The 16,888-nt window shown below is 43.9% G+C and overlaps 1 protein-coding gene and 1 long non-coding RNA gene across 4 annotated transcripts in view; one reads left to right on the forward strand and one right to left on the reverse strand.

Annotated features, from left to right (window-relative positions):
* eipr1 (EARP complex and GARP complex interacting protein 1) overlaps positions 1-16,888 on the forward strand; it is a 46,651-nt gene that overhangs the window by 13,725 nt on the left and 16,038 nt on the right. Inside the window, exons 5-6 of the mRNA XM_086182091.1 lie at positions 4,379-4,478; positions 13,229-13,365. Coding sequence (XP_086038217.1) covers positions 4,379-4,478; positions 13,229-13,365 — 237 coding nt within the window. The remainder of the gene's footprint in view (positions 1-4,378; positions 4,479-13,228; positions 13,366-16,888) is intronic.
* The window catches only part of LOC147246828 (uncharacterized), a 41,562-nt gene that overhangs the window by 11,470 nt on the left and 13,204 nt on the right, over positions 1-16,888 (reverse strand). The window contains exons 2-5 of one of the 3 annotated variants that reach the window (XR_015109705.1): positions 13,174-13,379; positions 11,958-11,999; positions 9,562-9,669; positions 1,198-1,375 (exon numbers count right to left, since the gene is read on the reverse strand). This is a non-coding gene — a long non-coding RNA (uncharacterized LOC147246828). Of the gene's footprint in view, positions 1-1,197; positions 1,376-9,561; positions 9,714-11,957; positions 12,104-13,173; positions 13,380-16,888 lie in introns of all 3 variants that reach the window. The other 2 variants (XR_015109706.1, XR_015109707.1) reach the window with 2 other exon arrangements.

The following is a 16,888-nucleotide window of genomic DNA, read 5'->3' on the forward strand; positions in this document are numbered from 1 at the left end:
CCTGGATCCACAGCAACTGGACGTTTCAGCCTTTTATCCATGTTTACCTGCAGGTAAACAGGTTCCCGCTGTTTGATTTTGGTATGGCTGTGCCACAGGTTATTGTCTCCCCGGGGAAACAAGTCATAGCGCACACGTACCATTTTATTGACGGATTTATGAAATGACGAAGAATATTTTTTATTATCGTGGAAATAAATTCTTAATTTTTCCACGTACCCCCTGCAATGTGCTCACGTACCCCTAGGGGTACACGTACCCCTGGCTGGGAAACACTGCACTAGAGTGTTTAAAAACTCATGTTTATGCAGGTACGTGCAGTGTGAAAGGGGCACGAGTCATCCGAATCAGGAACAGATACTGCCCTGCTGTACCTGTCTCCATGGTAAAATCCCAACACACACTCAGTGCCACTGTTTGTCTGTGCTATGCTTGTGTGGGGTTGGGATTAAACCAATATGGATGCAAAGCAGGGGAGTGATTTAATGAGCGAGAGACATGGAGAGAGGCTGAGAAAGAAAAAAAGAGAGAGAGAGAGAGCGTATTCGTCCTCGATATATGAGCCTGTAAAACCTCGGCAGCTCTCCTCGGCAGTAGTTATGATGTTCCAGTTGCCTGTGCCAGCTTGTTGCAGAACTCAAGGTCAAATGCAAATAACTTGTACACACTTGCCAGTATATTAGGTACATCTAGATAAAAGTAATGCAATATAATACAACAGCCATGCAGTAAATCTTCCCTTCATGAGGACTGAATTTGTTTGAGAGTGGCATTGATTTATTGTAATGGGTATTTTGGATGTGTTGTGTTAGAAGCTGTAGAGACACGAAGCGCTTTGCCCTTCCGTTGGTCGGTTCGTCATGGAGATTCCAAGCTCTGGTTGCTTAGGTAAACGTGTTGTGTATTCTCAATATTTCTCATCCGCCAATCATCTCGATCTGTTGATTGTCACCTAAATCAAGTCGCTCAAACTCCACCCACTTTTTGTTGCCTGTCGTAGCATTCCTGGTCTCTGTTATTCCTGAGCTGCTCAGAGACATTTTTATTGAGTGTGGTAACAATCTAAAAATAGATGTGATATCAGTGTTTTGAAAGGTTTACATGCACATACATGTGCCCCAGATCAGTTAGTGACAGGCACCGATACCCTGGTAGCTCAGAGGCTCTAGCCCTCATCACGGTTGAGTCCTTCCTTACCACAGTAGCGAGAGTTCAGATCCAGCTGCCTTCCCTTGTCAGTTTCTTCCTCCTCTATGTCCTCCGTGTCTTCGCATTTCCAGCAGGGAGGTCCATCATCGTGATCGCTTTGTCGACCGTCCAGTTCCACTTCAGTCAGCTGGTCAGAGTTGCTGTGTGGAGGCAGAATCAAACCTAGCTGAAAGAAAAAGAGTAAAACCACGGTGAAAAATCCGCTACAACAATCTCTACCAGCTTGGCTAGAGAGGGTGCATCCTAAATAAGTAACTAGTAGTACCAGAAATTCAAACAGTTCTGAAAAAAAAGGGAATGGGCCAGAAAAACAATCAGCCCCTGATCTTTGTCCATGGGACACAATGAATCAAGCAAGGCAGCCCTGCTCCTTTTGTAGACATAAATGTCTCATTCTCAGGGGGCTCCTCCAATTCTTAGCTTATGTATCAATATTATATTAAATTTCTGATCATAATCCCTCCTAACATCAGTGGAACCTATGTAAGTATGCTGTCCAGGTCCTGAAGTGTGTGTGTATGTGTGTGTGTGGGTGGGTGTGTGTCTCTACATACCAAGTCCATGACCTCCTGCTCCTCAGGAGGGCAGTAAAAGCTGTCTCTCTGCAGCCATGAATTTACCACCTTTATAAACCCTTACAGTCGTCTCATCCTCCCTCCCATATTCCCTCTCTCCCCCGCAGCTCCCCCTCCCTCCCTGTCTCTCTGCTCCACCTTTTCTAATAGGACTATGCATATTTGAAACTGGGATTAAATCCAAAAGCAAACTTTAACTTTGTCTTCCCTCCCTTCCCCTGTCATTTCTTTTATCTCTGGTGAACACACTGCACCTTCTTTAACACACACACTCTCTCTCAGACACTGCAATTGTCGCAGCCGCTTCAAGTTGACAAATGAGTCTCAGAAAATGGAATTGTCTAATTGATGAACCCTTTAAATAATTTTCATCATCCTGTAAACCTCTAATGACAGCAGCTTTAAAGCCCTGATAGACTCAGGCATCCAAGCCTCCATCCAGACCACATCAGCACCTCCGTGACATCCTACATCCTTTAACCCAGATTAGACACACATTTTTTTCTCTCCTACAGAAAAGTCAAACTGAATCAAAACCTTTAACAAGCATATAGCAGCTTTTCCAGGCCAAGGTTATGTTTAGCTTATTACCAGCTCTCTGACTGCACTGACATATAATGCTTTTAAAGTCGACAGGACTGCGATTTAAAAGCGCTGCTTTCTCACTTGGGTTGTGTCCTATTTCTTAGACCATGTAGTTCTGGCTGCTCTGCCTTTATTTAGCTGCTAAACCTGTCCAAACAAAGGAGAACAAACAACAAAAGCAAACAAGTGATCCAATCAACACCAAAGGAATTATAAAGCAACAGTTTGGGCTCCAGTGAGTCAGGTCTGGTTCGGTCCCTGAGGCTCGGGAGCAGAATTCATACTTTAACTACAGCGCAGTGAAGAATGGAAACTCAGTAGCATGAGGTGAGGAATCAATATTCTGCAGAAACTAGTGAGCGGGGAGGAATCAAAGCTAAGTATGCAGTAAAAGCTACCGTTTCTTCAATACCAGCGAGGCAACTCTGCATCCCACTGCTGCACTTGAGCACCAGATTGACAGAATTGGGGTGCTGGATTTGCCAATAAGTACTATGTGCTAACCATGCAAAGCTGTATGCTATTGTTTCTTTCTCAGGTCACGTTATCTGACACTGACACGCAGCTGCTTGTTACACCTGCTCAAGGCAACATTCTACCACTAGTCTTTATTTTGAAGAACTGAAATCACGATGTCATAACGACACACAAAGCCAACCAACGCAGAACTTCACATAGGACCAACAATTTATTCTGGCGTCTACTGACTCCAGTTTCCTAAATGTTAATGCGACTGTAGATCAGCAACCAAACAAAGCATAAAATACCACAATAAATGAAACATGCAGTCTGCAGCCCTGTTTCTGCAGTGGTCGAGGAGCTTCCGTCCTTTATGCGGTATATGGTCCATCTAGCTTGGTATTAAGAAGAATAGATCAAAATTGGTCTTCCTCATGTTGGTTCCAGAAAAATATCACCCTTAAATCCTGAAACTCTTGCTTTTACAGTTCTTGTTTACTAATCTGAACATTCCGGATCCTGTTCAATGATAAGCTACAGAAATGGTGGCTAACAAATTGTATTAATGCACTTGACAAAGTAGTTCCTGACATATCTTATATTGCCTTCCTCCTGAGGGAGATAGAGGAGTAGGAAATTATGTATAGACTTGTCTGTTCTTGACTATAAAAAAAAAACAAGAGGAACGTTTACTGATACCGTATTCTTGGCACTGATGCCAAAATAAATGTTATGGCCTACAGTCTGATAAATGAATAATTGGTCAATTTTTTTTTTCATGTACGTATTTTTCCAGCACTTGTAAAAAAAAAAAAAAAAACAACAACTTTGAATGTCCCAAATGGCATCAGTGAATCTGAATGGCGCCCTCTATTGGCCAAACACTGGCATTATTTCCAAATCACACCAAGCCACCTTGCTCGCACTTAAAAAAAGGGTTCCCATCAGCTAAGGTGTACTGCCAGCCTTTGATTAATCAGCAGGGAAATTATCTGGTATCGATACGTCGGGGGAGAGGCTAATGTCCCCACCACCATGAGTCAGTCGCCCCCCCCATAAATGAAATGTTACCTAAAATAGTTTGCGTGTCAGATTTTCTCATCCATAACTGGTGATCAGTGCAATCATAATACATCATCAGCTCTCATCTGTCTAAATACTTAATCAGCAGTAGACCATCCGAGGTTGTAATCAATTTTTTTTCTTTTATGGCTCAGGAGGAAGAGCAGGTTGTCTCGTAATTGGAAGGGTCCTGGTTCCCCGGCTCCCCCCCGGGGGCCATGTGGAGATGTCCTTGAACAGACACTGAGCCCCAAACCATCCCCGATGAACGTGTCGGCACCTTGTACAGTTGCCTTCACTGTCAGTCTGCAGTGTGAATAATTGGGTGAATGTGTTGTAAAGTGCTTTAAGGGGCCAGTGGACTAGAAAATACAGAATAACAGTAGTCCATTTACCAAATGTGTAACCTTGTAATATTGTATGCGTGTTTAACCAACATATACTTTCTAGCTGACTGTGGTTTTGTGTGTGTCTTTGTGTATTTTCAGCGTGCTGTGGGAGCCCATGGGGGATGGCAAGCAGGTGATTTCATTGGCTGATAACCATGCGCTGCTCTGGGACCTGCAAGAGAGCTCCACACAGGCCAAAGTAAAAAAGAAACACACACACACACACACACACACAAACAAACACAAACACACTGTAAACCACAGGATGTACACTGACACACACATCGTATCACACAATAGCTAACTCATTATTTGATAACCACCATATCGTCTTGGTGTTATCAGACGCACACATCCTCTCTGTGCGACAACAGCAGAGTGCGCTACTCATTCTCTCTCTCACTCACACACACACACACACACACACACACACTTGCACACAGTATCTGAGCAGGTTTCTAAGCTGAGAGCTTATTTTTGATATCATACTAGTAATAGTGTGGTTTAATAAATTAAGAGGAGATTCACTCGCTGTATCTCTTAACTGTTCACCGAAGTAGTGCTACTTCGAGTTGTCTCTCTACCGGAAATCTGATATTACATGAAGCTCAATACCAAATTTGATACCAAATAACAGCCTGCATCAAAGAAAAGAATACATTTGAAATCATATACCTGCCGCGCACACATTCTGTCTTGGAGCAGGCAAACTAAAATGCCCGAGCCTGGACCTTCTAGGTCAGTCCATCCTCAGCGATTGAAAGTTGGTGCTTGTTTTGGGGCTAACAGTTAGCTGCTAAACTCTTGTCACACTCTGAGGAACACACAAAACCTTCTTATGAGAGAAGGATTTCAGGTTACTTTTTAAAACTGCTTTTTTTACTCCGTCTTTGACCTGGTGGGCTTGAGACTTGTCATGACTACAAATGTGAGGATATCGCTATGTTTCCTGTTCGTTATTTGAGTGGCGATGAAAACACTCAGCTTCAGATGTAACATGACTATTTACTTTTGTACACTACGAGAATAGTTGATGTAAACAACTGCCCCCCCCCCAGCCTCCACCCTTCCCAACCACCCTCCCTCTGCACACACTTTGATTGTCAGTGGCAGAAGCTGGGAGGACGATGTCTGCTAATTGCTCCCTAATTAAATTTGGCTACACAAACCATAAAGATTTCTTCTGGAAACAGACTTTGAAAAAAAATTCACTCGACCATCTGTAAACACAGTGACTGGACCCTTCCAGGGACCGTCTCCTGGCTCTGGTCTTGACTCGGTCTCGTCCTGCCTTGGTCTTGGTCAAAGTCTTGGTCCCCGTCTTGTTCTTGGCACATTCCTTGGTCTCAGTTTAGGTGGTCCTGACTGGTCCTCGTAGGGTGCAAACTCAAACTACAGAAACGCTCACTCTCACACTCGCTAATGTAGCGTCAGTGGTGGTAAACCTGCCGTCTCCCCAGTCCACGAGCAGACCTGTTGCTGCACCTGAACGCGCTGCTGCTCCCACGGCGGCTGCTAATGTGCTGCTGCGGTGACCACAGAAAAACAAATCCCGTTACATCTCCAGAATTTTGGCAGGGATTTAAGAAGCAAAGTTATGGTTCCTGTCACATTGCTGGTGCAAGTGAAGTGTCACACTTTATTGTAAAATAAACTCCTCCGAGAGCAATTGTGTGTTTGTGATAAGGACCCTCTTTCACTCGGGGTTCTGAGTCCTCCGTCCTGTTTTAGGTGAGGTTCGCACACCAAACTGGGAAGAATATTTCTGGATGTAATGGCCCTGAACACACAGATGCACAGCTCTGGCTTGTATGAAGGGGAAACCCACCACGATGTCTTATAACAGTCTCCAAATGAATGTCTCGCCATGTAACTGGTGTGTGGAAGTACTTTGGTCAGTTCACTTGTAGTTGTGTCCTTCTTAATGTAAGGTGAAGAGGCTCTTCACTGTAAATTCCCCGTCTCCAACCCACCGGCTTTGCAATTAAAATGCCCATTACGTATTTAAAGACTCAGGATAATGGTGTACGTGTCTGTGAGGTGGAGGTATTGGAGTACGAGTGTGTCGGCCTGAGCTTTCAGTGAGTGTGTGTGAGTGTGTTGTTCCATTAGAAGCAGTGAGTGATGAAGAATATAGATGAGTCATTAGTAATTCATGTGCTCGTTCAGGGATTCACATAAAGGGCAGTCAGGTCACACACCTAAAAGATGAGCGTGTGTGGGAGTGGGTGGGTGGGTGGGTGGATGGGTGGATGTGTGTGTGTGTGTGTGTGTGTGTGTATGGACACTGTATGTGTGTTGATTTTAATCTCAGCAATCTGGAGGTTTGTGAAATCATCAGCCAGTTAAGAAAAACACACGCACACACTCACTCAGCCCCTCTCTCCGTCTCTCGGTCTAGCCATCTGTGTCTTCTAGGGATATTAATTGATCATTGACTGATCACTGTTAGTAATTTTTTTTTTTTTTATTAAACCCAATTCCAACTGGCCAAAAAAAAAAAAAAAAAAGTTAATGGGGGGGGGGGGGTGGGGGTGGGAACAGCTTGACTTGGCGTTGTCCTCCGGGTCAGACGACTCTGTAGAGGACACGGGTGTCTACCGGCGCTGATCGGCATTATATTGATTATCAATACATGATGTTTTAAAAATTGACCAAGAAAGATCAGATATTTCAAACCTTTTTTATGCATTTAGATACACTGATAGTCCTAGAATTGAACAGTGGCCCTCTGAATCGGAGCGATTCCTACCCTCAGTCTCTACTCGGCTGTTCTGTAGGATCAACCCTATGGCTCCACCATGGACGTTGTGTACTCGGCCATTTGTTTGTCCCTCAGCAGGATTATGTAAAAACTTCCAGGCCAATTTTTATGAGACGTGTTAGTGTGTAACAGGCCAACAGAGAGCTTACTACATTGTGTTCGACGTGGCAAAAGCAACATTTCTTCATAGGTCTTGGCAGAGGCCTGAACTCTCTGAGGGCAGTTCCAGTTCCATCTGTGTTGTGCATTGACAGTTCCGAGTTTTGTTGCCAAATAAATGGAGTAGGTTATGAAGTTTTGTAACTGCTGCTGTAATATTTGTTCCACGCTTGTGCATTAAAGAATTGTTATATCCTTCAGGCTCACGTTGTACTGTTCTATGCATATTTGATTCCCTGAGAACGATGCACATTCTCCATAATTCAGACCTATTGATAGATTCGGCGAATGTCCTCGCACGTTACTCTTCCGCGCTGTCAAGTTCATGTTGACGTTGGTATTTTGGTTGGAGAGAAGAAACTCTGAGAGTCAAGTTTTGCCTCTCGCTCCATTTGGTTTTCAGGCTTTTCCCCCGGCGTTCTACAGTAGCGTGGATTCCCCGATTAAAACAAAAATCGATATAGATACTTTAAAAACGTCCAAAAAAATAAACAGTAGTCTGGTGTGCAAATAAACAATAACACTACGTCTTGCTCAGTTTGGTGCAACACTGCCAGGCACCTCATCATAACCAGTGAGGACGGTGCGATGCGGTTAGCCTTCCCTGGCTCTACTAGACCTGCTGCACGCCAGCGTAATGAAAAACAGCTTCAACGAACAATTACACCCGCACTCTTCGTAGCATCACGGCTATTGCTGGGTACCCTTCAGAATTTCTCGATATCTATTCTGCTTATTGACTCCTACTTGGAAGGGAACGTTGATTCCCACCCAGCAGATGAATGATTTGGATACAATCCAGATTGTAGGTAGACAAGAAACCAGACAAACTCTACTAACTCGTGTCTTATTTTCTCTGGCAGTGGTGGTTAAGTTTGAAATAGGTTAGACTACTAAAAATAATTCAGATTGCATTGAGTAAAATTACATAAAAAGGAGAGAAGCACCCCTTAAAAACATAACCATGGTAACGTTAGAAGTTGTAATCCCTTCCTTCTGCTTCATTATCAAATCTAATCACTGTGAAATTACCGTCGGGGAAACTTTGTGTTGATGGTTTGGATTAAAAGATGAGCAGCAACTGGTGGGACACCCACATTTCAGGATATCTCCCTCCTCGTGATCAAGTAGACACAGCGATGTTGAGCATGTCTGCCAGATCAAGTGGCTCCACCTGTTGGGGAGTCCCTGTCATTACAGTTTCTGAAAAAGAAAACTGCACGTTTCTGGTAAAGTGGCGATATTAAGGAACTGAAAAAAAGAAGAAGATATTTTGCATCTAGACTTTACCAACATTATAATATTAATGTCAATGAGAGAATTTATACATCCTTAATCTCTAATTTTCTTTAGTGCCTATTATGGTCAGACTTGAATTTAAATTGCTTTGTGATCAGTTCAGTGTGTGTGTGTGTGTGTGTGTGTGTGTGTGTCCTGTACTGTGACCCCGTGTGAGGTCAAGTAGGACCACAGAGGCATGCGGGGTGTTAATCCTATCTTCTGACACCAACACTGGACAGCGCAGCTATTAAATCCTGTATCGAGGGAGAGGAGAAAAGATGGGAAGTAATAGGGGGGAGTCGTATAATGAGAAAGGGAAGATGGAGGGAGCAATGAAGGGCTTGTCTGATTAGAGAGATGGAGGTTGTAGCAGGGAGAAAGAGGGATGTACAGATGTGGGATGAGAGTTGGCTGGATGAGGAGGAAGGCAGTGAAAAAGAGGAGAAAAAGCTTGGCAGTGAAGACAAATTCCTCCCGTGCTGATGAGAATGCTAATCTCCTTCCCTCACTCCCTCCTCCCTTCTTTCATCCCACTTTCCTCTCTCTCGTCCCCTCTCTCTCTGTCTCTCTCTGTCAGAGGGTGATGTGTTCATCTCAAGCCTTGTCCAGCTCTTTCGCTCTGTCTCTCTCCATGTGTGTGTCTCTCTGTCTGTCTGTCTGTCTCTTAAGGCCTTGGCCTAGTTTATTGCGTGCATTTGGGGTGTGGGTGTTTGCATGAGTGTGTGTATGCATATATAAGAGAGGATCATGAGCAAAAGCTTGCCAATGTGCATTGTTTGAAGGAAGATTTGTGTCTGTGTGTGTGTGTGTGTTTGTGTGTTTGCATCTGCATGGCTCATCAATTAGAAGCGCTGGTGGGATTGAGTGAGAGCATCTCAGCTGCCTCACAGCACACCCACACACCTTGTCCAAAACATCTGCTCTCTCACACTCACACTCACATACACACACACACACACACACACACACACACACCTAGCTGTACACACTCTTTCGGAGTCAAGAGGAAGCACAAATGTATGGCGATTTGACGGATAGCTTTGCATTAGTGACGCTTGTGTCCTAAATGAAGACGTACCTTGGTGTTGTGTGTGCCGCCTTCTTGGGGCTCCTAATTTGGTTCTTGCTCTAATGAAGCTGGGAGGCTGAGATGCACGAAGTTGGATTCTACACCACCTGCATACATCTGTAGACCAGACATGTTTGGCCTCAGTCTTCCCACCGATCATGCTGTTATGTGAGAGATTCGGTTCAAGTGAAAGTGTTGGAACACAGTAAACATGAAGAAAATGACACATTTTTGCATGTATTTCTTTGCGTGTGAATTCTGGCCCTTGCTTTTTCTTGGTACACTACATACATACTCATACACATGTATTTATCATCAAATCTGGTCATGGGAAACAAGCTAGCTCCTCCCATCTTATAAAACTACACCTGACCCTGTTGGGTGATGAGTTGGTGATGCTGGCGAGGTGATGTGGAATGAGTTCTACGGGTCAAATCAAAAACTACAACATGCAGACCTCAGTCAAAGCTGGAGGTTATGGTGAAACCAAAGTTGCCCACTTTTCACTAAACCTGCACAAAATCATTTCCATCAATATTATTCACCAATCAGCCAAAACATTGGTTCTGACCCGGGTCATCTAGCCTTCAGAATCTGTCACTCAGATCCTGTCGTGGTCCATTTTACGTAAACGTCAACTCGACAGCTGCCATTTTAAAGAGACGATATTATTCCTTTCAGTTGCCAGTGATTTTAATGTTGCAGCTCATCAGTGTGTATCACACTGTACCTGAATTTAGTTTTCTTCTTTCGACAGATGAAAGATGTTTTACGTTCAAATTAGCACTGTTGTTAGTGATTTGTGTCAAAGCTGCTATTATTGAGGTCGGACTGTTGGATAACTACCGTGACTGGTGGTTGGAAATGAGAACTTTGCGGTTAGAAACTGGAAGACAACAGCGTGATTAAAAATCTGCACAGGCTTTTTTGTGGCATCGTCTGATTTCTACCTTTGCTCTGGTCATAATGGGAACTAAGGGGCATGTGACTCTTGAAGGTAAATTGAAGAGGCTCTTTATTCCTACCCCGTCATTTTTCTTGTGCCTCTAAGTGGGCTCAACAAAAGGACTCAAGCCTGGTATGAAAGCCAACTCTAAAGGTGTGTTCAGCCAGAAAACCAAATGAACCAATGTCTTGTGTCATCCATTTTCTATACCGTTTATCTGTTAATGGTCACGGGCGGGTGGAGCCTGTCCCAGCTGACATAGGGAAAGAGGCGGGGCTCACCCTGGACGGGTCACCAGTCCATTGCAGGGCCATCAGGAGCAATTAGGGGCTCGGTATCTTGCTCAAGGATACGTGAACATGGTCACCGGGGGAAGTGAGGATCGAACCAGTGACCCTTCGGTTGAGGGACGGCCACGCCTCCTCTGAGCCACGCGGCCCCTGTCTGCTGTCTGTTATTCATCCTGAGCAGCTGCGTGTTTGCGTTGCTGCTCACACTGAAGTTTATTTCTTCCTCTCTGCACATTCATTCACACATTTTCTGCTAAAGTGGAAACAATTTGACGTGGCTTCAGTGTCTCCCCACATCAAAGTAACTGAACTAACCCTTCCAAGATGTTCTTGCTGCCTTCCTTTTGTGTCTTTAATGTAATAAGTTGAAATACGTCTGTGGCTCGTGATTGCCGCTCCCCAGCTAGAACGCAAAGCAAATCTCATAAATTAGTGTCTCTCTCTCCTCATGTCTAATTTTTATCTGCCCTTGTCTCCTCTGCCACTCTTCTCCTTTCCTTTCTTCTCTTCTTCTACCCTCTTTGCTACTCCTCTTACCTCCCCTGTTTTTCTTCCTCAGTCTTCCGCCCTCTTGCTCTGTCAGCCTCCCTCTCTCCCCCCGTCTCACTTTCTCTCTCTCACTCCCTCTGTCTCCTCTAGCTGAAATAATGAGAGTGTACCAGGGAGCTGTGTGGTGACGGGGCGATCAATGATCTCTGCTCCCAGAGGGGGAGAGTGAGAAAGAGAGAGAGAGGTGGGAGAAGGAGAAGGATGAGGATAAAATTCCGCAGACAGTCGGAGAGAAAAGAAAATGGAGCAGTGTCATGTTGTTTTGTTCGATGCATCATAGTTTAGGAGAGGGTATAGAATCATTTCCAATCCAAACCTGTAGAATTAATTGGATTCAGTTTTTTTTTTTTTTAATGGCCCAATGAAGAACTAAACTTCATATTCAAAGTACTTGAAGTCTTTTGACTACGTAGCAGTTTGATAAATATCCAATGACAAGCATGTCATCTTGTTTGAAAAGCTTTAAGTGTTCGTGCGACACTTCGTGCATCAGTTAAATGTTTCTTTGTCTTGACATCCCAGAGGCAACACAGTACATTTAAATGAGTTTCACAAAGGCTAAACAGGCCTGTTGCAGTCAGCTTTCAATACTGGCTATCCGTCATCCCTCACTGACTCACCATTTGATCCGTCGCTGCCGCTGAGCGATCTATAGATTCCTGCTGTAGGAACAAGGAGAGGCAGGGTCAGCGGGGTCTGCTGACGGAGGCTGTAGAGGAGGCAGGTGCAGGCATGACCTCACTGGGCTGTCAGTAACACTCACGTGCTGCTGGGCATTGAAATGAGAACAAATATACAAATCCATATTTCCGGGGGGGGGGGGGGGGACATGTAAATTAACTTTGCACTGAAAGCTGCAGGTCCACAGTTGGAGAAAATATTAATAACACCGCTGGCCATTGTGCTTTTATAATGAGATGGAATCGGCAGTAAACCTGATGTGCTGCTGATATTAAACCACTGATGAGAGAAGCCTGGGTGGAGCTCGTCTTTGTACTCATGGGTTGCAAGCCACTCATCGCCAGTTGCACATTCATATCAATTCATTGATGTGAAGCTTTTTAGTCACGATCGGCTGTCTGTAACGTCTGTGTTTCGTTGGTTGTGGGTGCTAATAGCACTTTTAATGGTGAGTATGCACATGACATCCCAGCATGAGCGGCTGTTTGATCTAGTGGCTCCAATACAACGTTCAGAGCAGCCAGGGCGCAGGCCGCTGGCGTGTAGATGAACTCGTGCTACACCAAAGTACTGCTTTGTGTATTTCCACCGTGTCAAAACCAGGTACCAATGAGTATCACGCAACCATGTCCACATTTCAGTGTCCATCTATCACCGGTTCTAAGGTACGGTTGAGAACAGGTGGGAGGAGGTAGTGGAATTTACTGCATGCACTCTGCCACCCTGCACAGTAACCCAGCATCATGCTTCATTTTATTCTGTTCAGGTTCATCATTTGTGCTGAGATCAGGAACATCAACAGTATGGTTTTTTTTTTGTTGAAGTTGTGCACTTTGAGCCATTGAGATCATTTTCTGTCATGACAGAAAATAAAAAGTTTCTTTCCGAATCTGAATTTTGCCTACGTTCTGGCAAAAAAAAAAAAAAAAATGTGTAGGGTGCAAAATCTGGGCTGTGAGTAAGAGCAATTTAACACCCACTCTGGATATAATGTCATCTACTCTAACCTCTGAACACCTGCTCCCAAAAACCTCTAATTATAATGTGTGTATCCCCTGAGGGACTCGGTTCTGCACCAAAATCTAAGTCCTTTCTTCACCTATGCATGCTCAGTAAGATTAGGCCTGGTAGTCATCCTGCAACAGACCGACATACTTGATTGAAGTCCCTGCTCAGAGATGTTAACGATTTGGGTTGCTGTCATCTGCAGGTCTCCAGCACTGCCACCCTGGAGGGCAAAGGCCAGCTCAGGTTCACTTCGGGAAAGTGGAGCCCCCATCATAACTGCAGCCAGCTCGCCACCGCCAACGACACCGCCATCAGAGGCTGGGACCTTCGCACCATGAGGCGAGCTTCTCCTCCTGGGAGACACAGTACTCCATTACATCCTTCATCCATTTCTTTTTCTTTTTCCAAAACCTTCATTTTTTTCCCCCCGCTACTCCAGACATCTGTTTAAAGTGGCCCATTATAAAGGGAAAGATGTTATGATCAAAATTTCAAACAAAAAAAAAAGAGAGAGAGAACAGATGCCCCAGCTGATACACACAAACGGGCTCAACAATACTAATTATAAGAAGTAATTATAATAAGTACAAATGTTTGAATGCCCCTTTTTGGTCACATTGAGGATTGAACTATAAGGTGTGTTAAATTTAAGCTTTGCCACTCAGTATTTAAGTGGAACATTTATACACACACACACACACACACACACACACACACACACACACACACACACACACACACACACACACACACACACACACACACACACCTGACCTAAAACCTTTCGGATGCTTTCCAGCAGCTTGTGTTTAAATCTTTATGTGAGTCATGTAAGTTAAACTCTGGCAGCTTAGCTATTCATCATGTTTACATATCATTACAAGGTATTGCAGGGAAGTACACACAGATGTGGGTTTAATGTGACTCATCATGCTGAGTGAAAACATTACAGGCCAGTTTTTGCCACAATTTACCTTCTAATCCACGTCAGCCCTGCACATACTTCTCTACCTTTTACATCTATTCACCGCAAATCTCCTTCATGTATGTGTTCAGCTTTCATTTGTTAGCATTCCTTTAAATTTTGCAGGAAATAATGCATGCATGATCTAGCACATGGAAAGTGATGGTACATATTGATGTGCAGGATACAGTAGGGACTTGAAGAAGTTGGAGTCCAGTGCAGCTAAATATATTTTTGATCTGAACTGAATTACTGAATAGAACGAGGGCAGCCAAAATGACATGAAATAAAAATCCAAAAACATATTTTCTAGTAATTTAGGGAATGTGCTCTAAGGTCGAACTACATTTCTAAATTTTATAGAAACTTCATCATGGCCTTGTGGAATATCCAACTCGCATTTTTCAGAAATGCTGCAGAAGTACAGCTCTAATCGACCCCATTTGTGTTTTCACATCTCTTATTCACTGATATGTCATGAAAACACCGAACGCAAAAAAAAGAAAAAAAAAAGAAGAAAAAAAAGGCAATAGCTGAGTAACTGATTTATTTCTCAGTCTGAGGAATCTGTGGCTCGTATTGTCACTGGTGTCAACAAAAGATGTTTAACGGCAGTGCAGGACCTATCCTGAGATCCTTGGGGACCGAGTGTTTTTTCCTGAGAATGCTGTTATCAACATGTTTTTAATACAGTCATTTATTATCAAATCTCAAGAAGTCCTGCCTAACAACTACAAGTACTGATTAGTACAACTGCACACAGGTGAATCAGCAAGTGTGTGCACCTAAATGCAGTTCATGTTTCCAAAGATTCATGCTGGATTCTGGAGGAATGGCCAGATGGAGCCGGGCTGGTAGTTGTAAGAAAACCGAGGAACCCAGAGGCACGAGGGGCGAGAACAGAGACGGAGCAGAGAGCTTATCCCTCCTTCTTTCCACCCAACTCCACTTGTCGCAGATGACGTTCATCCCAAAAATGATCATTTACCTCGTTTGCGTGACTCATTGAGAAACAGCTTTGCATCTTGTAGAATGTAGCATAATCGACTTTTTGCCATGTTCAATTACAACACGACACGCTTCGGTCTGCTATTATCACATGACTCCGAGCCCTGCTAGTACGAACACTGGTGCATTGAGATGACATCACTAAGTGTGATTAGTTGCTTCTGCTACAAGTCACGATCCAGTACACTGCATGTCTCGTTTACTACACATGGAGATAAACAGCCCTGAGACCCACAGTATTAAAACAGGAACCCACCCGACCCAAAGGACGACGCTAGCACCTGGTACCAAACCCTTATTAGTCTCTGAGCTTCCGGTTTGTGTGGAAGTGTGAAGACTTCTACTTCACTCCAAAATTTTGAGATTGTGTCCATGAGAAATATAAGAAATGTTCATACTGTGCTTGGCATAAACATGAGAAGTACGTCAGCAGGTAGACGGAGTGGTTGTGGGAATCTCGGTGAGGTTATGACACATTTGTTTGCAGTCCTGCGCTCGCTCATGAATCTAATGGAGTGTGCGCATCTCCTCGGAACATGATAAAGTGCGAGGCAGCAGAACACTAATGCTGCTGCTTGACATGGAGCATGTGTACCACCACACATTAACCTTGTAACTGCGGGTTATCAGTTAAGCATCATGCAACCTCTAGCTGTGTGTGTGTGTGTGTGTGCGCGCGCGCGCGTGCACTGTGTTTTTCTTCCCTGTGTTTGTGAGCAACGTGATGATGAGAGAGGTCAGCACATGTGTATGTGTGGGCTCTGCTAGGAATAATAATCACCTCGCTATCGATCACTGTGATAACAGCAAAGTGCTGAGGAGATTGAGAGGGGTGGCGGGTGAAGGAGAGATAGACGGGGAGAGCGAGAATATATTTACAAGATGTGTATCGTAGGCCCAGATAAGATGGATGAATCATTGATATCACTCCCCGTCAGCCCCATAACAAATTAAAGAGTTCCTGCACGCTTCGTTTTGGCTGTTCTCCTGCTGTGTATTTTTAAAGATGCAACAGTGCTGATTTGGCCATCGGCACAAAGGGAAGGAGGGGGCGGCAGCGCAAGCCTTGTTAGCAGAGACCACGGTCTCATCTTTGATATTAGAAAACACACCATTATTATTTAGGGACAGATGCAGCCAGTAGAGGGAGAAGCACCCTCTGACAGCTAAAAACGGATGTAATCATCCATTTTGAAATAAAGTATTGGGAAAGATTTTGGAGCACAGTTTTTTTTTTACTAAATGGCCCATTAGTGAGTCGGGGTGGACAGTTGAGTAGAGCACAGAGAATCATACGGGTAAGACTTTATTTTAAGATGGGGAGTTTATTAATATTTGTGTGAGGAGTGAACTAATTATTGTTTCTAAAAGCACATATAACCTGTGACACGGTGGAAGGGAGTTTTGTTTTGGGAATGATGACCTTTTTTCATGTTGAATTTTAGCCATTTTAAATACACAAACAGAATCTCGTTCCCTGGAGCAGAGAACTACAACCTCCTGGAGAAACTCCTCACTGCCGCGGCAAAAGAGGCAGGTTTAACAGGACGTAATACCCATTTACTTGATATCTAAAAACATATTGTATGTATTACCAGGTTCACACCCACCAAAATAAAACAACGGCAGTGGAAGTGAAAGTTAAAGTTACAGGTAGCAAGTTTTACTGCCAGACTTCTGTTTCTACGGTTTCTTGTCATTTGTGCTTAGAAGTAATAAAATTGAATGAATCTCTAAATCCCTTTCTCACCTCCAATTCAAGGTTTTTTCTTCAGTAAACAAAGGTGTGTGTGTGTGTTGGTGCAATAGTGTGTTTGTGTATTCAATGATGTTCTTCTTGTAGGCTTGTTTGTGCACTATTGGCTCCTCTAGATGGATGGCTGTGGTCTA

The sequence above is a fragment of the Aulostomus chinensis genome, chromosome 17 (assembly GCF_037954235.1).
Source record: "Aulostomus chinensis isolate RoL2024-O1b breed Wild chromosome 17, RoL_Achi_v1.0, whole genome shotgun sequence".
NCBI classification, from domain to species: Eukaryota; Metazoa; Chordata; class Actinopteri; order Syngnathiformes; family Aulostomidae; genus Aulostomus; species Aulostomus chinensis.